We start from the raw sequence: 19,655 nt of genomic DNA, 5'->3' as shown, positions 1-19,655 counted from the left end.
GGGGATTTCTACAGTCACCACTAACCTGGGGGATTTCTCCATTCACCACTATCACCACTAACCTGGGGGATTTCTCCAGTCACCACTAACCTGGAGGATTTCTCCAGTCACCACTATCACCACTAACCTGGGGGATTACTCCAGTCACCATTATCACCACTAACCTGGGGGATTTCTCCAGTCACCACTAACCTGGGGGATTTCTCCATTCACCACTATCATCACTAACCTGGGGGATTACTCCAGTCACCACTACCCTTGGGGATTTCTCCATTCACCACTATCACCACTAACCTGGGGGATTACTCCAGTCACCACTATCACCACTAACCTGGGGGATTTCTCCATTCACCACTAACCTGGGGGATTACTCCAGTCACCACTATCACCACTAACCTAGGGGATTTCTCCAGTCACCACTAACCGGGGGGATTTCTCCAATCACCACTAACCTGGGGGATTTCTCCAGTCACCACTATCATCACTAACATGGGGGATTTCTCCAGTCACCACTAACCTGGAGGATTTCTCCAATCACCACTATCACCACTAACCTGGGGGATTTCTCCATTCACCACTATCACCACTAACCTGGGGGATTTCTCCAGTCACCACTAACCTGGAGGATTTCTCCAGTCACCACTATCACTACTAACCTGGGGGATTTCTCCAGTCACCACTATCACCACTAACCTGGGGGATTTCTCCAATCACCACTAACCTGGGTGATTTCTCCATTCACCACTAACCTGGGGGATTTCTCCATTCACCACTAACCTGGGGGATTACTCCAGTCACCACTATCACCACTAACCTGGGGGATTTCTCCAGTCACCACTAACCTGGGGGATTTCTACAGTCACCAGTATCACCACTAACCTGGGGGATTTCTTCAGTCACCACTAACCTGGGGGATTTCTCCAGTCACCACTAACCTGGGGGATTTCTTCAGTCACCACTAACCTCTAAGAATTCTCCAGTCACCACTAACCTGGGGGATTTCTCCATTCACCACTATCCTGGGGGATTTCTTCAGTCACCACTATCACCACTAACCTGGGGGATTACTCCAGTCACCACTAACCTGGGGGATTTCTCCATTCACCAATAACCTGGGGGATTTCTCCAGTCACAACTAACCTGGGGGATTTCTCCATTCACCACTAACCTGGGGGATTTCTCCATTCACCACTAACCTGGAAGATTTCTCCATTCACCACTATCACCACTAGCCTGGGGGATTTCTCCAGTCACCACTAACCTGGGGGATTTCTCCAGTCATCACTAACCTGGGGGATTTCTCCATTCACCACTAACCTGGGGGATTTCTCCAATCACCACTAACCTGGGGGATTTCTCCATTCACCACTAACCTGGGGGATTTCTCCAGTCACCACTAACCTCGGGGAATTCTCCAGTCACCACTAACCTTGGGGATTTCTCCAGTCACCACTAACCTGGGGGAATTCTCCAGTCACCACTAACCTGGGGGATTACTCCAGTCACCACTATCACCACTAACCTAGGGGATTAATCCAGTCACCACTAACCTGGGGGATTTCTCCAGTCACCACTAACACCACTAACCTGGGGGATTACTCCAGTCACCACTATCACCACTAACCTGGGGGATTTCTCCAGTCACCACTAACCTGGAGGATTACTCCAGTCACCACTATCACCATTTACCTGGGGGATTACACCAGTCACCACTATCACCACTAACCTGGAGGATTTCTCCAGTCACCACTAACCTGGGGGATTTCTCCATTCACCACTAACCTGGGGGATTTCTCCAGTCACCACTATCACCACTAACCTGGGGGATTACTCCAGTCACCACTAACCTGTAGGATTTCTCCAGTCACCACTATCACCACTAACCTGGAGGATTTCTCCAGTCACCACTATCACCACTAACCTGGGGGATTTCTCCAGTCACCACTATCACCACTAACCTGGGGGATTACTCCAGTCACCACTAAACTGGGGGATTTCTCCATTCACCACTAACCTGGGGGATTTCTCCAGTCACCACTATCACCACTAACCTGGGGGATTTCTCCAGTCACCACTATCACCACTAACCTGGGGGATTTCTCCAGTCACCACTATCACCACTAACCTGGGGGATTACTCCAGTCACCACTAACCTGGGGGATTTCTCCAGTCACCACTAACCTGGGGGATTTCTACAGTCACCACTAACCTGGGGGATTTCTCCATTCACCACTATCACCACTAACCTGGGGGATTTCTCCAGTCACCACTAACCTGGAGGATTTCTCCAGTCACCACTATCACCACTAACCTGGGGGATTACTCCAGTCACCATTATCACCACTAACCTGTGGGATTTCTCCAGTCACCACTAACCTGGGGGATTTCTCCATTCACCACTATCATCACTAACCTGGGGGATTACTCCAGTCACCACTACCCTTGGGGATTTCTCCATTCACCACTATCACCACTAATCTGGGGGATTACTCCAGTCACCACTATCACCACTAACCTGGGGGATTTCTCCATTCACCACTAACCTGGGGGATTACTCCAGTCACCACTATCACCACTAACCTAGGGGATTTCTCCAGTCACCACTAACCGGGGGGATTTCTCCAATCACCACTAACCTGGGGGATTTCTCCAGTCACCACTATCACCACTAACATGGGGGATTTCTCCAGTCACCACTAACCTGGAGGATTTCTCCAATCACCACTATCACCACTAACCTGGGGGATTTCTCCATTCACCACTATCACCACTAACCTGGGGGATTTCTCCAGTCACCACTAACCTGGAGGATTTCTCCAGTCACCACTATCACTACTAACCTGGGGGATTTCTCCAGTCACCACTATCACCACTAACCTGGGGGATTTCTTCAATGTGATTGTTCTCACTTCAAAACCAATTTAGATCCAGGCCTGATTGTATTTTCCCAACAACACAAAGTGCAGGCAGGCAGGCAGGGCCATGTAGTTAAACAGTGGTTTATCTGACAGACAGGGAGATGGAGGGTTAGTGTGTGTGTGTGTGTGTGTGTGTGCATAAGTGTCTGTGTGTGTGTATGTGTGTGTGCGCGTGTGTGTGTGCATATCTGTGTGTGTGTGTGTGTGTGTGTGTGTGTGTGTGTGTGTGTGTGCATAACTTTTCTGTGTGTTGGGTCAAATGTTTCGGGTCGCCTTCCACAAGCTTCCCACAATAAATTAGGTGAATTTTAGCCCATTCCTCCTGACAGAGCTGGTGTAACTGAGTCAGATTTGTAGGCCTCCAAGCTTTTTCAGTTCTACCCACAAATTTTCTATAGGTTTGAGGTCAGGGCTTTGTGATGGCCACTCCAATACTTTGATTTTGAAGTCCTTTAGCAATTTTGCCACAACTTAAAACAAGTTTTAAAGACTCCAACCTAAGTGTATGTAAACTTCCCGACATCAACTGCACCTATCTTGTAATGTGAAGATCCACAACAAGTAGTATGACTCAATGTGAATGGCATTGGGAATCAAATGTCTCCAGGCAGTGAATAAACATTTCCCTGTATGCCATAGTGAATGGGATGGTGATTGAAATGGTGTGGCACTGGAGCACCAAAACAATTGAAGGAACTAATGTAAAACAGAAAACTGGCAGTTGGTTGAAAACAACATGTTTGTTATACAATGCTGCCTGGTGAACAACCCCACAAACACTTGTATAAATAAACAACACAGTGGCCTGTTGTCTGCGTCTTACAGCATCTGCCGGTTCTAATGGGGTTAAACAGTTCAACTAAGCTCATGAGTAATTTTTCAGATATATTCTTCAATGATTAAAGCCCCAAAACAATGATTAAAGCCTAAAAACAATGATTAAAGACTAAAAACACTGATTAAAGGCAAAACAAACAATGATTAAAGCCTAAAAACTATGATTAAAGCCTAAACGGATGTTTGAGTCCCAGGTTGCCTTCTTAATCTCTTAACATCTTGGTGGACACGGGTGTTGAATCAGGCAGATTTAGCAGGTAGCCTAGTGGTCAGAGTGTAGAGGTGGCAGGTAGCCTAGTGGTTAGAGTGTAGAGGTAGCCTAGTGGTTAGAGTGTGGAGGCGGCAGGTAGCCTAGTGCTTAGAGTGTGGAGGCGGCAGGTAGCCTAGTGGTCAGAGTGTAGAGGCAGCAGGGTAGCCTAGTGGTCAGAGTGTAGAGGCGGCAGGTAGCCTAGTGGTTAGAGTGTAGAGGCGGCAGGTAGCCTAGTGGTCAGAGTGTAGAGGCGGCAGGTAGCCTAGTGGTTAGAGTGTGGAGGCGGCAGGTAGCCTAGTGGTTAGGGTGTAGAGAGGTTGGATTAACTACGGAAGACACGACTAGGTATTCGCCTTTACCGGGCACAGAGACAGCTGTAAGCACTCACAATGAGGAGACTAAGCCTGTGTCCCAAACGGCTCCCTATTTCCTACATAGTCCACTCCTTTTGACCGGGACCCATTAGGGAATAGGTTGCCATTTGCAAATACACAGGGTGGAACTAACTTGTGCATTCTGAGATCATATGCTTTAGGACAGCACAGGAACAGATTGCGTCTGACGCTTAACCTCGCACCATTCCATCTCTGATAGGGAGGAACTATCAAAGGAGATCGTCAGATGGACACATTGTCTACCTAGTCAACCGGTATGTGAATTTGGATGAGCACCGTCTTCCCTTCTCGCTCGGCAGCTTGGAATAGCTATTGATTCTTGCACATGCTCAGTGAGAGCCTCCCACTGGCGATACCTGCAGTAATGGTAACAGCTAGGGTTATTACCATAGAGAATGGTAACAGCTAGGGTTTGTTACCATAGAGAATGGTAACAGCTAGGGTTTGTTTCCATGGAGAATGGTAACAGCTAGGATTTGTTACCATAGAGAATGGTAGCAGCTAGGGTTTGTTACCATAGAGAATGGTAACAGCTAGGGTTTGTTACCATAGAGAATGGTAACAGCTAGGGTTTGTTACCATAGAGAATGGTAACATCTAGGGTTTGTTACCATAGAGAATGGTAACATCTAGGGTTTGTTACCATAGAGAATGGTAACATCTAGGGTTTGTTACCATAGAGAATGGTAACAGCTAGGGTTTGTTACCATAGAGAATGGTAACAGCTAGGGTTTTGTTACCATAGAGAATGGTAACAGCTAGGGTTATTAACATAGAGAATGGTAGCAGCTAGGATTTGTTACCATAGAGAATGGTAGCAGCTAGGGTTTGTTACCATAGAGAATGGTAACAGCTAGGGTTTGTTACCATAGAGAATGGTAACAGCTAGGGTTTGTCACCATAGAGGATGGTAACAGCTAGGGTTTGTTTACATGGAGAATGGTAACAGCTAGGGTTTGTCACCATAGAGAATGGTAACAGCTAGGGTTTGTTTACATGGAGAATGGTAACAGCTAGGGTTTGTCACCATAGAGAATGGTAACAGCTAGGGTTTGTTTACATGGAGAATGGTAACAGCTAGGGTTGTTACCATAGAGAATGGTAACAGCTAGGGTTTGTTACCATAGAGAATGGTAACAGCTAGGGTTGTTACCATAGAGAATGGTAACAGCTAGGGTTTGTTTACATGGAGAATGGTAACAGCTAGGGTTGTTACCATAGAGAATGGTAACAGCTAGGGTTTGTTTACATGGAGAATGGTAACAGCTAGGGTTGTTACCATAGAGAATGGTAACAGCTAGGGTTTGTTACCATAGAGAATGGTAACAGTAGGGTTGTTACCATAGAGAATGGTAACAGCTAGGGTTTGTTTACATGGAGAATGGTAACAGCTAGGGTTGTTACCATAGAGAATGGTAACAGCTAGGGTTTGTTTACATGGAGAATGGTAACAGCTAGGGTTGTTACCATAGAGAATGGTAACAGCTAGGGTTTGTTACCATAGAGAATGGTAACAGCTAGGGTTTGTTACCATAGAGAATGGTAACAGCTAGGGTTGTTACCATAGAGAATGGTAACAGCTAGGGTTGTTACCATAGAGAATGGTAACAGCTAGGGTTTGTTACCATAGAGAATGGTAACAGCTAGGGTTGTTACCATAGAGATCTGTTGAGATGAAGTATTCTATTTCCCAATTCTATCGTTATCACTGATCACCATGGAAACGGTCCAGCGGGCAAAACGTCATACATGTCCATCCACTCTATTGAGAACCCAGAAGTACTTCATCTCCCTCTGTGATGTTGTGTCTCTGGCAGTAAAGGTCACAGACCTCAGGAGAGAGATCTGATCTAATCTGATCTGATCTGATCTGACTGTCTGTCTGTCTGTCTGTCTGTCTGTCTGTCTGTCTGTCTGTCTGTCTGTTTCTCTGTCTGTCTGTCTGTCTGTTTCTCTGTCTGTCTGTCTGTCTGTCTGTCTGTCTGTCTGTCTGTCTGTCTGCCTGCCTGCCTGCCTGCCTGCCTGCCTGCCTGCCTGCCTGCCTGCCTGCCTGCCTGCCTGCCTGCCTGCCTGCCTCTAATGTTATTTTAGTTCAAGTCTGAATGCATTATTTGGTGTTTTAAATTGTACACCAAGGATTTTTGCAGAATTCCTTTGTTCCGAATATTGGGGAAGATGCCAGAGCTGAGGATAATGTTAAACAGTTTAAGTAAAGCCAACTGGAATTTGTAGTCAGTATATTTTATCTTTTCATTTGGGATACCAAATGGCCTTTCTGGGTTGAAGGGTTTGTATTTTGTCCTGTTGTTCATTCAATGTAATTGGAGAATACAGTGTGTTTTATTAGTATTTGATCATGTGTATTTTTTTGCTGTTTGTTCTTTGTTACAGAGCCAAAAAAGATTAGAGAAGCAGTTTATCCATATATCTCCATTTTTGGATAGATAACTCTTCGTGTTGTTGTTTGTTTAGTGTGTTCCAAATCCAATAGTGTGCTCCAAATCCAATAGTGTGTTCCAATTCCAATAGTGTGTTCCAAATCCAATATTGTGTACCAATTCCAATATTGTGTTCCAATTCCAATAGTGTGCTCCAAATCCAATAGTGTGTTCCAATTCCAATAGTATGTTCCAATTCCAATAGTGTGTTCCAATTCCAATAGTGTGTTCCAATTCCAATATTGTGTACCAATTCCAATAGTGTGTTCCTGCAAACCATTACAGACTACAAAGGGAAGCACAGCCGAGAGCTGCCCAGTGACACGAGCTTGAACTACTTCTATGCTCACGTCGAGGCAAATAACACTGAAACATGCATGAGAGCACCAGCTGTACTGGAAGACTGTGTGATCACGCTCTCTGCAGTCAATGTGAGTAAGACCTTTTGAACAGGTCAACATTCACAAGGCCGAAGGGCCAGACGGATTACCAGGACGTGTACTACGAGCACGAGCTGACCAACTAGCAAGTGTCTTCACTGACATTTTTAACCTCTCCCTGTCCGAGTCTGTAATACCAACATGTTTCAAGCAGACTACCATAGTGCCTGTGCCAAAGAACACTAAGGTAACCTGCCTAAATGACTACTGACCCGTAGCACTCATGTCTGTAGCCATGAAATGCTTTTGAAAGGCTGGTCATGGCTCACATCAACACCATCATCCCAGAAACCCTAGACCCACTTCAATTTTCATACCGCACCAACAGATCCACAGATGATGCAATGTCTATTGCACTCCACACTGCCATTTCCCACCGGGACAAAAGGAACACCCATGTGAGAATGTTATTCACTGACTACAGCTCAGTGTTCAACACCATAGTGCCCTCAAAGCTTATCACTAAGCTAAGGACCCTGGGACTAAACACCTCCCTTCGCAACTGGATCCTGGACTTCCAGACAGGCCGCCCCCAGGTGGTAAGGGTAGGTAACAACACATCCACCACGCTGATCCTCAACACAGGGGCCCCCCCAGGGGTGCATGCTCAGCCCCCTCCTGTACTCCCTGTTCACTCATGACTACACGGCCAGGCACCACTACAACACCATATTTAAATTTGCCAATGACACATCACCGACAACAACGAGACAGCCTATAGGGAGGAGGTCAGAGATCTGGCCGTGTGGTGCCAGAACAACAACCTGTCCCTCAATGTTATCAAGACAAAGGAGATGATTGTGGACTACAGGAAAAGAAGGACCGAGCACACCCCCATTCTCATCGATGGGGCTGTAGTGGAGCAGGAAGAGAGCTTCAAGTTCTTTGGTGTCCACATCACCAACAAACTAACATGGTCCAAGCACACCAAGACAGTCGTGAAGAGGTCATGACAAAACCTATCCCCTCTCAGGAGACAGAAAAGATTTTGCATGGGTCCTCAGATCCTCAAAAGGTTCTTCGGCTGCACCATCTAAAGCGTCCTGACTTGTTGCATCACTGCCTGTTATGGCAACTGCTCGGCCTCCGACCGCAAGGCACTTCAGAAGGTAGTACACTAAGTTGACTGTGCCTTTAACTTCTTATGGCTGGGGGCAGTATTGAGTAGCTTGGATGAATAAGGTGCCCAGAGTAAACTGCCTGCTACTCAGGCCTAGTTGCTAATATATGCATACTATTAGTAGATCTGGATAGAAAACACTGAAGTTTCTAACACCGTTTAAATGATGTCTGTGAGTATAACAGAACTCATATGTCAGGCAAAAACCTGTCGAATATACTGTGTCTATGGGGTAATTTTTCACTTCCTAAGGCATCCACTAGATGTCAACAGTCCTTAGGACCTTGTTTGATGCTTCTACTGTGAAGGAGGAGGGAATGGAAGCTGAATGAGTCAGAGGTCTGCCAGAGTGGCATGAGCTGATCACGCGCGCTCACGTGAGAGTTAGCTCTGTTCCATTGCATTTCTACAGACAAAGGAATTCTCCGGTTGGAACATTATTGAAGATTTATGATAAAAACATCCTAAAGATTGATTCTATACTTCGTTTGACATGTTTCTATGAACTGTAATATGACTTTTCACCTGAACTTTTGCCTGGAGTTGCCCGCGCCTCGTGAGTTTGGATTGTATACTAAACGCGCAAACAAAAAGGAGGTATTTGGACAATAATTATGGACTTGATCAAACAAATCAAACATTTATTGTGGAACTGGGATTCCTGGGAGTGCATTCTGATGAAGATCATCAAAGGTAAGTGAATATTTATAATGCTATTTCTGACTTCTGTTGACTCCACAACATGGCGGATATCTGTATGGCTTGTTTTGTTGTCTTAGCGCTGTACTCAGATTATTGCATGGTGTGCTTTTTCGGTAAAGCTTTTTTGATATCTGACACAGCGGTTGCATTAAGGATAAGTTTATCTAAAGTTCCATGCATAACAGCTGTATCTTTATAATTTTTTTTTATGAGTATTTCTGTAAATTGATGTGGCTCTCTGCAAAATCACCAGATGTTTTGGAAGCAAAACATTACTGAACGTAACGCGCCAATGTAAACTGAGATTTTTGGATATAAATATGAACTTTATCGAACAAAACATACATGTCTTGTGTAACATGAAGTCCTATGAGTGTCATCTGATGAAGATCATCAAAGGTTAATGATTAATTTTATCTCTATTTCTGCTTTTTGTGTCCTGGAAAAATGGAAAATGTGTTATGAGTGTAACATAATAAAGCCTGAAACCGGACACTGTGGTGGGATTAACAACAAGATCTTTAAAATGGTGTAAAATATCAAAGGTTAACCTGCACTTTCACTGGCCTATCCCGGGATCCCATCCTTTTGGAAAATTCCCGAAAATAATGTCAAAATTCTGATAGGCTAATTGACCTAATTTGAGTCAATTAGAGGTGCACCTGTGGATGTATTTCAGGTCTACTTTCAAACTCAGTGCCTCTTTGCTTGACGTCATGCGGCAATCTCAGCAAACTCATGCTGGTTCATCTTTGGGAGCAATCCAAATGCCTAGTATATGCAATAGTACACAAGTATAAACACCATAGCCGTCATGTGAAGGAGACGCGTTCTGTCTCCTAGAGATGAACGTACTTTGGTGTGAAAAGTGCAAATTAGAACAACATCAAAGGAACTTGTGAAGATGCTGGAGGAAACCGGTGACTATATCCACAGTGAAACGAGTCCTATATTGACATAACCTGAAAAGCCGTTCAGCAAGGAAGAAGCCACTGCTTCAAAACCACCATAAAAAAGCCAGACTACGGTTTGCAACTGCACATGGGGCTCTCTTTTTGGAGAAATGTTCTCTGGTCAAACAAAAATAGAACTGTTTGGCCATAATGACCATCAATGTGTTTGGAGAACAGAATTTAATGGGAATTTGCCTGCACCGAAGAACACAATCCCAACCGTGAAGCACGATGGCGCCATTGTACATAATTTTCAATGGCATTAATTGTTGGAAAATTATCTGACATATTGAAGCAACATCTCAAGACATCAGTCTTCAGCTTGGTCGCAAATGGGTCTTCCAAATGCACAATGACCCCAAGCATACTTCCAATGTTGTGGAAAAATGGCCAAAGGACAACAAAGTCAAGGTATTGGAGTGGCCATCACAAAGCCCTGACTTCAATCCTGTAGAAAATGTGTGGGCGGAACTGAAAAGGCGTGTCCGAGCAAGGAGGCCTACAAACCTGATTCAGTTACACCAGCTCTGGGCCAAAATTCATCCAACTTATTGTGGGAAGCTTGTGGAAGGCTACCCGAAACATTTGACCCAAGTTAAACAATTTAAAGGCAATGCTACCAAATACTAAATGAGTGTATGTAAACCTCTGACCCACTGGGAATATGATGAAAGAAATAAAAGCTGAAATAAATCATTCTCTCTACTATTATTCTGACATTTCACATTTTTAAAATAAAGTGGTGATCCTAACTGACCTAAGACAGGGAACATTTACTAGGATTAAATGTCAGCTATTGTGAAAAACTGAGTTTAAATGTATTTGGCTAAGGTGTATGTAAAGTTGGATTACTGTAACACTAGGATAACCGGTGCCCCTGCACACTGACTCTGTATCGGCACCCCACTGTGTACAGTGGGGAGAACAAGTATTTGATACACTGCCAAATTTGCAGGGTTTCTACTTACAAATATGTAGAGGTCTGTAATATTTATCATAGGTACACTTCAACTGTGAAAGATGGAATCTAAAACAAAAATCCAGAAAATCACATTGTATGATTTTTAAGTAATTCATTTGCATTTTATTGCATGACATAAGTATTTGATCACCTACCAACCAGTAAAATTACGCAGCGTTTAACATACCGATGAATTTTTCTGAATGACACTCCTGTTTCTCATTACCTGTATTAAGCTGCATTTTGGGTATAACACCTGTCAACCATTTAAACAGACTCCAACTCTACATAATGGCCAACCCAATAGTGATGTTTATGGGGCATAAGGCTGGAATTGGCTACAGGACAATAGGCAAGCAGCTTGGTCTAGAAGGCAACAATGGCGCAATTTTTATATTTTATTTCTGCGTTTTGGGTAGCGCCGTCTATCGCAAAATCTGTTGATCTTACTCGTGGGGCATCAATGATCATGAGGAAGGTGAGGGATCAGCCCAGAACTACACGGCAGGACCTGGTCAATGACCTGAAGAGAGCTGGGACCACAGTCTCAAAGAAAACCATTAGTAACACACTACACCGTCATGGATTAAAATCCTGCAGCGCACGCAAGGTCCCCCTGCTCAAGCCAGCGCATGTCCAGGCCTGTCTGAAGTTTGCCAATGACCATCTGGATGATCCAGAGGAGGAATGGGAGAAAGTCATGTGGTCTGATGAGACAAAAATAGAGCTTTTTGGTAAAAACTCAACTCGTCATGTTTGGAGGACAAAGAATGCTGAGTTGCATCCAAAGAACACCATACATACTGTGAAGCATGGGGGTGGAAACATCAAGCTTTGGGGCTGTTTTTCTGCAAAGGGACCAGGACGACTGATCCGTGTAAAGGAAAGAATGAAACCTCCTTCCATCAGCAAGGGCATTGAAGATGAAACGTGGCTGGGTCTTTCAGCATGACAATGATCCCAAACACACCGCCCGGGCAACGAAGGAGTGGCTTCGTAAGAAACATTTCAAGGTCCTGGAGTGGCCTAGCCAGTCTCCAGATCTCAACCCCATAGAAAATCTTTGGAGGGAGTTGACAGTCTGTGTTGCCCAGCAACAGCCCCAAAACATCACCGCTCTAGAGGAGGTCTGCATGGAGGAATGGGCCAAAATACCAGCAACAGTGTGTGAAAACCTTGTGAAGACTTACAGAAAACGTTTGACCTCTGTCATTGCCAACAAAAGGGTATATAACAAAGTATTGAGATAATCTTTTGTTATTGACCAAATACTTATTTTCCACCATAATTTGCAAATAAATTCATTAAAAATCCTACAATGTAATTTTCTGGATTTTTTTCTCTCCTTTGTCTGTCATAGTTGAAGTGTACCTATGATGAAAATTACAGGCCTCTCTCATCTTTTTAAGTGGGAGAACTTGCACAATTGGTGGCTGACTAAATACTTTTTTGCCTCACTGTATGTAAAACACAGGACAGTCATGTTCTTACACTGGGCCTTTAATAAAGGTCAAACGAGGATAAACCACAGTGATTAAATGACAGGATACCCAGGCAAGATCAGGGATATTCATCATGCTGGAGGTCAGTCATACACGGTGCCATACACTCAAATAAGGTCAAACAAGGCCTACATGAGCTGTAGTATAGTGGTTTATTAAGTTATAAGAGGATCAGCTATGTTGACTACATTACAGGATACATAAGGGATATGCAGGAGGTTGTAAGACAGTCCATAGAGGACTATATTGTGAAATGCTTTAACAAACCCTCAGACGGTGTCCATCTGAGAGAAAAACCAAGACGATGTACTCACTGGACAGAGGATTCATCCAAAATGATATTATATTAATACCCAGTGTCCCAATTCCACCTCACTGTCAAGTACTTTAGGAGTTGATCTCAGAACCCAGAACCAAATCGTGTGTGCGCTTGCTCGCTAGTTTGATTTACCTCTGTGGGCAGAATATTTATGTCAAGATAGGTTGAGAAGGAGTTATTGTACCTGGCAACACTCGTAGGTCTGCGTCACTGCCGGTGCGGGCGCTGCCAGGGTTGTCTGCCAGGCAGCGGTAGGTGGCAGAGTCTGGTGGTTGAACCTTGCTAACCTGGAGCGATCCGGAGGGCAGTACCACCACTCTGCTCTCTGGGGTTAAGGTGAGTGGCAGGTCCTCTCTGTTCTTCTGCCAGCGTACCACGGGCATGGGATCCCCAGTCACCTCACAGCGCAGCAGGGCCGTGTCACCCAAGTAGGAGGACACTGACTCTGTAGGGACCACGAGCTTCAACGGACCTGGTGGGAGAGAGGATACAAAGGATTAGATACTGACTATGTATGGACCTACTACTGTAGCTTCAGGGGACCCAAGGACAGAGAGAGAGAGAGAGAGAGAGAGAGGCTGTTAGGAGCAATCACTGATATGAAAAAAGTACAGGGGAGAGGAGAGGAGAGGAGAGGAGAGGAGAGGAGAGGAGAGGAGAGGAGAGTGAAGAGATAGGAGGAGTGGAATGGGAGAGCTGAGGAGAGAGGGGAGAGGAGAAAGAGATGGGAGAGCTGAGGAGAGGAGAGAAGAGGAGAAAAGAGAGAGGAGAAAGAGATGGGAGAGGAGAGGAGAGGAGAGGAGAGGAGAGAGAAGAGAGAGAAGAGAGAGAAGAGAGAGAAGAGGGGATAGGAGAGAGAGTGGAGAGAGGAGAGAGGGGAGAAAGATGGGAGAGCTGAGGAGAAAGTTAAGAGTAGAGAAGAGAGAGGAGAAAAGAGAGAGATAGGAGTGGAGAGAGAGATAGGAGTGGAGAGAGGGTACTGTATAGTGTAGATGACAGATGAGTTTTCCATTTCTCTCCTTCTCTCTCTCTTCAGTGCAGGAAAATGATATGAGGAACAAAATGTGGGAAACAAATTAGCCCAATCATTCCTCATCTTTCCACCATGTTGTCAGAAAACATAATTTGAATCCAATTAGTCCAATCATTCCTCATCTTTCCACTAGGATGTTCACTGTGTGGCAAAATGGCTAATATTTAAATGCACTCCATTCCATTCCATTCAATCCCGACAGACTGTGAAGTAGAGAATTCTGCCCAGAAGCTTTGGGAACTTCAGATGTCAGGTAGACAGGTCCAGAAATGTCAGATCCTCCTCTCTGTATCATAGGAGGACGTCAGCTCTGGGTGATGAGGGTTAGAGGTTAGTGTGAAAAAAAATGAAGAAATGTGTCCCAAATGGAACCCTATTCCCTATATAGTGCACTACTTTAGACCAGAGCCCTATGGAACCCTATTCCCTATATAGTGCACTACTTTAGACCAGAGCCCTATGGAACCCTATTCCCTATATAGTGCACTACTTTAGACCAGAGCCCTATGGAACCCTATTCCCTATATAGTGCACTACTTTAGACCAGAGCCCTATGGAGGTCTATTCCCTATATAGTGCACTACTTTAGACCAGAGCCCTATGGAACCCTATTCCCTATATAGTGCACTACTTTAGACCAGAGCCCTATGGAACCCTATTCCCTATATAGTGCACTACTTTAGACCAGAGCCCTATGGAACCCTATTCCCTATATAGTGCACTACTTTAGACCAGAGCCCTATGGAGGTCTATTCCCTATATAGTGCACTACTTTAGACCAGAGCCCTATGGAACCCTATTCCCTATATAGTGCACTACTTTAGACCAGAGCCCTATGGAACCCTATTCTCTATATAGTGCACTACTTTAGACCAGAACCCTATGGAACCCTATTCCCTATATAGTGCACTACTTTAGACCAGAGCCCTATGGAACCCTATTCCCCATTTATAGTGCACTACTTTAGACCAGAGCCCTATGGAACCCTATTCTCTATATAGTGCACTACTTTAGACCAGAACCCTATGGAACCCTATTCCCTATAGAGTGCACTACTTTAGACCAGAACCCTATGGAACCCTATTCCCTATATATAGTGCACTACTTTAGACCAGAGCCCTATGGATCCCTATTCCCTATATAGTGCACTACTTTAGACCAGAGCCCTATAGAACCCTATTCCCTATATAGTGAACTACTTTAGACCAGAGCCCTATGGAACCATATTCCCTATATAGTGCACTACCTTAGACCAGAGCCCAATAGAACCCTATTCCCTATATATAATTAGACTGAGCTATCTTATTACAGGAGAATAATAACAATTAGACTGAGCTATCTTGTTACAGGAACAGAGGAACAATTAGACTGAGCTATCTTGTTACAGGAACATAGTAACAATTAGACTGAGCTATCTTGTTACAGGAACATAGTAACAATTAGACTGAGCTATCTTGTTACAGGAACATAGTAACAATTAGACTGAGCTATCTTGTTACAGGAACATAGTAACAATTAGACGGAAACAAAAGAGAAACGTGCACACTGCTCGCGCTAGTATAACTTTTTGCTTTACATGTTGCGTTTACATTTTTTGTTCAGTGATCGCAAAACTAGGTGGAGATATGTGGTCAGAGCATGACAATGTGGTATTTCACACCGAGGCTTGGTGGTTATCGAGGGGGAGTGTTGGGGTCAGAGCATGACAATGTGGCTTGGTGGTTATCGAGGGGGAGTGTTGGGGTCAGAGCTTGACACCGAGGCTTGGTGGTTATCGAGGGGGAGTGTTGGGGTCAGAGCATGACAATGTGGTATTTCACACCAAGGCTTGGTGGTTATCGGGGGGGAGTGTTGGGGTCAGAGCATGACAATGTGGCTTGGTGGTTATCGAGGGGGAGTGTTGGGATCAGAGCTTGGCACCGAGGCTTGGTGGTTATCGAGGGGGAGTGTTGGGGTCAGAGCATGACAATGTGGTATTTCACACCGAGGCTTGGTGGTTATCGAGGGGGAGTGTTGGGGTCAGAGCATGACACCGAGGCTTGGTGGTTATCGAGGGGGAGTGTTGGGGTCAGAGCTTGACACCGAGGCTTGGTGGTTATCGAGGGGGAGAGTTGTAAAGAGACAAACTGTTGTCATTCACAGTGGAAGTAAAAAAAGGACTTGACTTTCTGTGTAATGAAAAGATAATAACATAAAACAGCATCTGAGGACATAACAACTACGAAACGACACATATGGTATCAAGTAGTAACCAGAAAAGTGTAAAACAAAACAAAATATATTTTATATTCTTCAAAGTAGCCACCCTTTGCCTTGATGACAGCTTTGCACACTTTTGGCATTTTCACAGCTATTCTCTCAACCAGCTTCACATGGAATGCTTTTCCACCAGTCTTTGAAGGAGTTCCCACAAATGTTTAGCACTTGTTGGTGGCTTTTCCTTCCCTCTGCAGTTCAACTCATCTCAAACCATCTCAATTGGGTTGAGGTCAGGCGATTGTGGAGGCCAGGTCATCTGTTGCAGAACTCCATCACTCTCCTTCTTGGTCAAAATAGCCCTTACACAGCCTGGAGGAGTGTTGGGTCATTGTCCTGTTGAAAACAAAGTATAGTCCCACTAAGCCCAAACCAGATGGGATGGCGTATCGCTGCAGAATGCTGTGGTAGCCATGTTGGTTAAGTGTGTCTTGAATTCTAAATAAATCACAGACAGTGTGACCAGCAAAGCCCACCCACACCATCACACCTCCTCCTCCATGCTTCACGGTGGGAACCACACATGCAGAGATCATCTGTTCTACTCTGCGAATCACAAAGACACAGCGGTTGGAACAAAAATTCTCAAATTTGGACTCAGACTAAAAGGACAGATTTCCACCGGTCTAATGTCCATTGCTTGTGTTTCATGGCCAAAGTAAGTCTTCTTATTATTGGTGTCCTTTAGTAGTGGTTTCATTGCAGCAATTTGACTATGAAGGCCCAATTCTCCTCTGAATAGTTGATGATTAGATGTGTCTGTTACTTGAACTCAGTGAAGCATTTATTTGAGCTGTAATTTCTGAGTCTGGTAACTCTAATGAACTTCTCCTCTGCTGCAGAGGTAACTCTGGGTTTTCCTTTCCTGTGGCGGTCCTCATGAGAGAAAGTTTCATCGTAGCGCTTGATGTTTTTTGCGACTGCCTTGAAGAAACTTTTAAAGTTCATGACATTTTCCGGACTGACAGAGCTTCATGTCTTAAAGTCATGATGGAATTTCATTTCTCTTTGCTTATTTGAGCTGTTCTTGCCATAATAGGGACTTGGTCTTTTACCAAATAGGGCTATCTTCCTTATGCCACCTCCACTTTGTCACAACACAGTTGATTGGCTAAAACACATTAAAACTGCGTAAGGATCCGCCCCTTTTTAAAAAAATGTTCGGCCTAAAAGAACATACCCAAATCTAACTGCCTGTAGCTCAGCACCTGAAGCAACGATATGCATATTCTCGGTACCATTTGAAAGGAAACACTTTGTAGTTTGTGGAAATGTGAATGGAATGTAGGAGAATATAACACAATAGATCTGGTAAAAGATAATACAAAGAAAAAAAGCATAAATTTTTTTTGTACCATCTTTGAAATGCAAGGGAAAGGCCATAATGTATTATTCCAGCCCAGGTGCAATTTAGATATTGGCCGCTAGATGGCAGCAGTGTACATGCAACGTTTTAGACTGATCCAATGAACCATTGTATTTTTGTTCAAAATGTTGTATCAAGACTGCCCAAATGTGCCTAATTTGTTTATTAATAACTTTTCAAGTTTATAACTGTGCACTCTCCTCAAACAATACAATGGTATTATTATCACTGTAATAGCTACTGTAAACTGTGCAGTTAGATTAACAAGAATTTAAGGTTTCTGCCAATATCAGATATGTCCATGTCCTGGGAAATGTTACTTACAACCTCATGCTAATCGCATTAGCCTACGTTAGCTCAACAGTCCCGTGGGGAACCCACCAATCCTGAAGAAGTTTTAAGAAGGAAATAAATTCCACGTATTAACTTTTAACAAGGGACACCTGTTATTTTAAATGCATTCCAGGTGACTACCTCATGAAACTAGTTGAGAGAATGCCAAGAGTGTGCAAAGTTGTCATCAAGGTAAAGGGTGAGGTACTTTGAAGTATCTCAAATATAAAACGTGATTCCACATGTGTTGTTTCATAGTTTTGATGTTTTCACTATTATTCTACAATGTATAAAATAGTAAAAATAAAGAAAAACCCTGGAATGAGAAGATGTGTCCGAACTTTTGACTGGTCCTGTACATATTTTTTTATATATCTTTTTTACATGCATGTCCAGGTTTTTCCCCTGTGGATTAACTGTGGTGCCCTGACCTCTAGTATTTCTGTGACAGAATCCTTAAATCCTGATTCAATCTGTACAAATCCTCTTAACAGTGTCACAGCTTCCCCTTGAAAGCAGAGATCCTACATCAAAGGTGTACAGAGCACACTGGCAATCCATACAAGCTGCTCTGCCGCGATCTACAAAGGTTCTCTGTAGTAGCTCTGTCAGTTTCAACACAGTAATCAGTAGACTCTCTCCAGGGTCTAGACTCTCTCCAGGGTCTAGACACTCTCCAGGGTCTAGACTCTCTCCAGGGTCTAGTCTCTCTCCAGGGTCTAGTCTCTCTCCAGGGTCTAGTCTCTCTCCAGGGTCTAGTCGCTCTCCAGTGTATAGTCTCTCTCCAGGGTCTAGTCTCTCTCCAGGGTCTAGTCTCTCTCCAGGGTCTCGTCTCTCTCCAGGGTCTCTCTCCAGGGTCTAGTCTCTATCCAGGGTCTAGACTCTATCCAGGGTCTAGTCTCTCTCCAGGGTCTAGTCTCTCTCCAGGGTCTAGTCTCTCTCCAGGGTCTAGTCTCTCTCCAGGGTCTAGTCTCTCTCCAGGGTCTAGACTCTCTCCAGGGTCTAGTCTCTATCCAGGGTCTACTCTATCCAGGGTCTAGTCTCTCTCCAGGGTCTAGACTGGTGTGTCTGGTATATCAGTATAAAGCTGTCAGACAGACAGACAGGACTGGGCTGTCTGGTATATCTGTATAAAGCTGTCAGACAGACAGACAGGACTGGGCTGTCTGGTATATCAGTATAAAGCTGTCAGACAGACAGACAGGACTGGGCTGTCTGGTATATCAGTATAAAGCTGTCAGACAGACAGGACTGGGCTGTCTGGTATATCAGTATAAAGCTGTCAGACAGACAGACAGGACTGGTGTGTCTGGTATATCAGTATAAAGCTGTCAGACAGACAGGACTGGGCTGTCTGGTATATCAGTATAAAGCTGTCAGACAGACAGACAGGACTGGGCTGTCTGGTATATCTGGTATATATTTATATTAATAATGTAAGCGATAGAGACAGAGAGAGAGAGAGAGAGAGAGAGAGAGAGAGAGAGAGAGAGAGAGAGAGAGACAGAAACAGAGACAGAAACAGAGACAGAGAGAGAGAGAGAGAGAGGGGGGGAGGGAGGATGACAAAACAGAGAAATTGGTTGAGCTCTGAGTTTGTTATATTGACGAAACATTTACAACAAGGCTTGATCAATGTTTGAATGTTCAAAGTTTTCAGGGCTTAAAGTACAAAACAGACCGATGTCACTGCAATCAAGGAAAAGGACCCAGTGTTGAACAACTTGATCTCTTATTTGTAATTATATTACCATTAAACCCAACCTTGTTTAAACTACATAATACGTTTACACAATGAGGCTGGGAGGTGGGATGTATAGAACCAGGATGTG

At 44.3% G+C, this 19,655-nt stretch overlaps 1 protein-coding gene across 1 annotated transcript in view; it reads right to left on the bottom strand.

Moving 5' to 3' along the window:
- LOC139421845 (DCC netrin 1 receptor) overlaps positions 1 to 19,655 on the bottom strand; it is a 729,366-nt gene that overhangs the window by 485,407 nt on the left and 224,304 nt on the right. Inside the window, exon 3 of the mRNA XM_071172971.1 lies at positions 13,020 to 13,307. Coding sequence (XP_071029072.1) covers positions 13,020 to 13,307 — 288 coding nt within the window. The remainder of the gene's footprint in view (positions 1 to 13,019; positions 13,308 to 19,655) is intronic.

The sequence above is a fragment of the Oncorhynchus clarkii genome, chromosome 12 (genome assembly GCF_045791955.1).
Source record: "Oncorhynchus clarkii lewisi isolate Uvic-CL-2024 chromosome 12, UVic_Ocla_1.0, whole genome shotgun sequence".
Classification (NCBI taxonomy): domain Eukaryota; kingdom Metazoa; phylum Chordata; class Actinopteri; order Salmoniformes; family Salmonidae; genus Oncorhynchus; species Oncorhynchus clarkii.
This window is presented reverse-complemented; position numbering and strand designations above follow the sequence as displayed.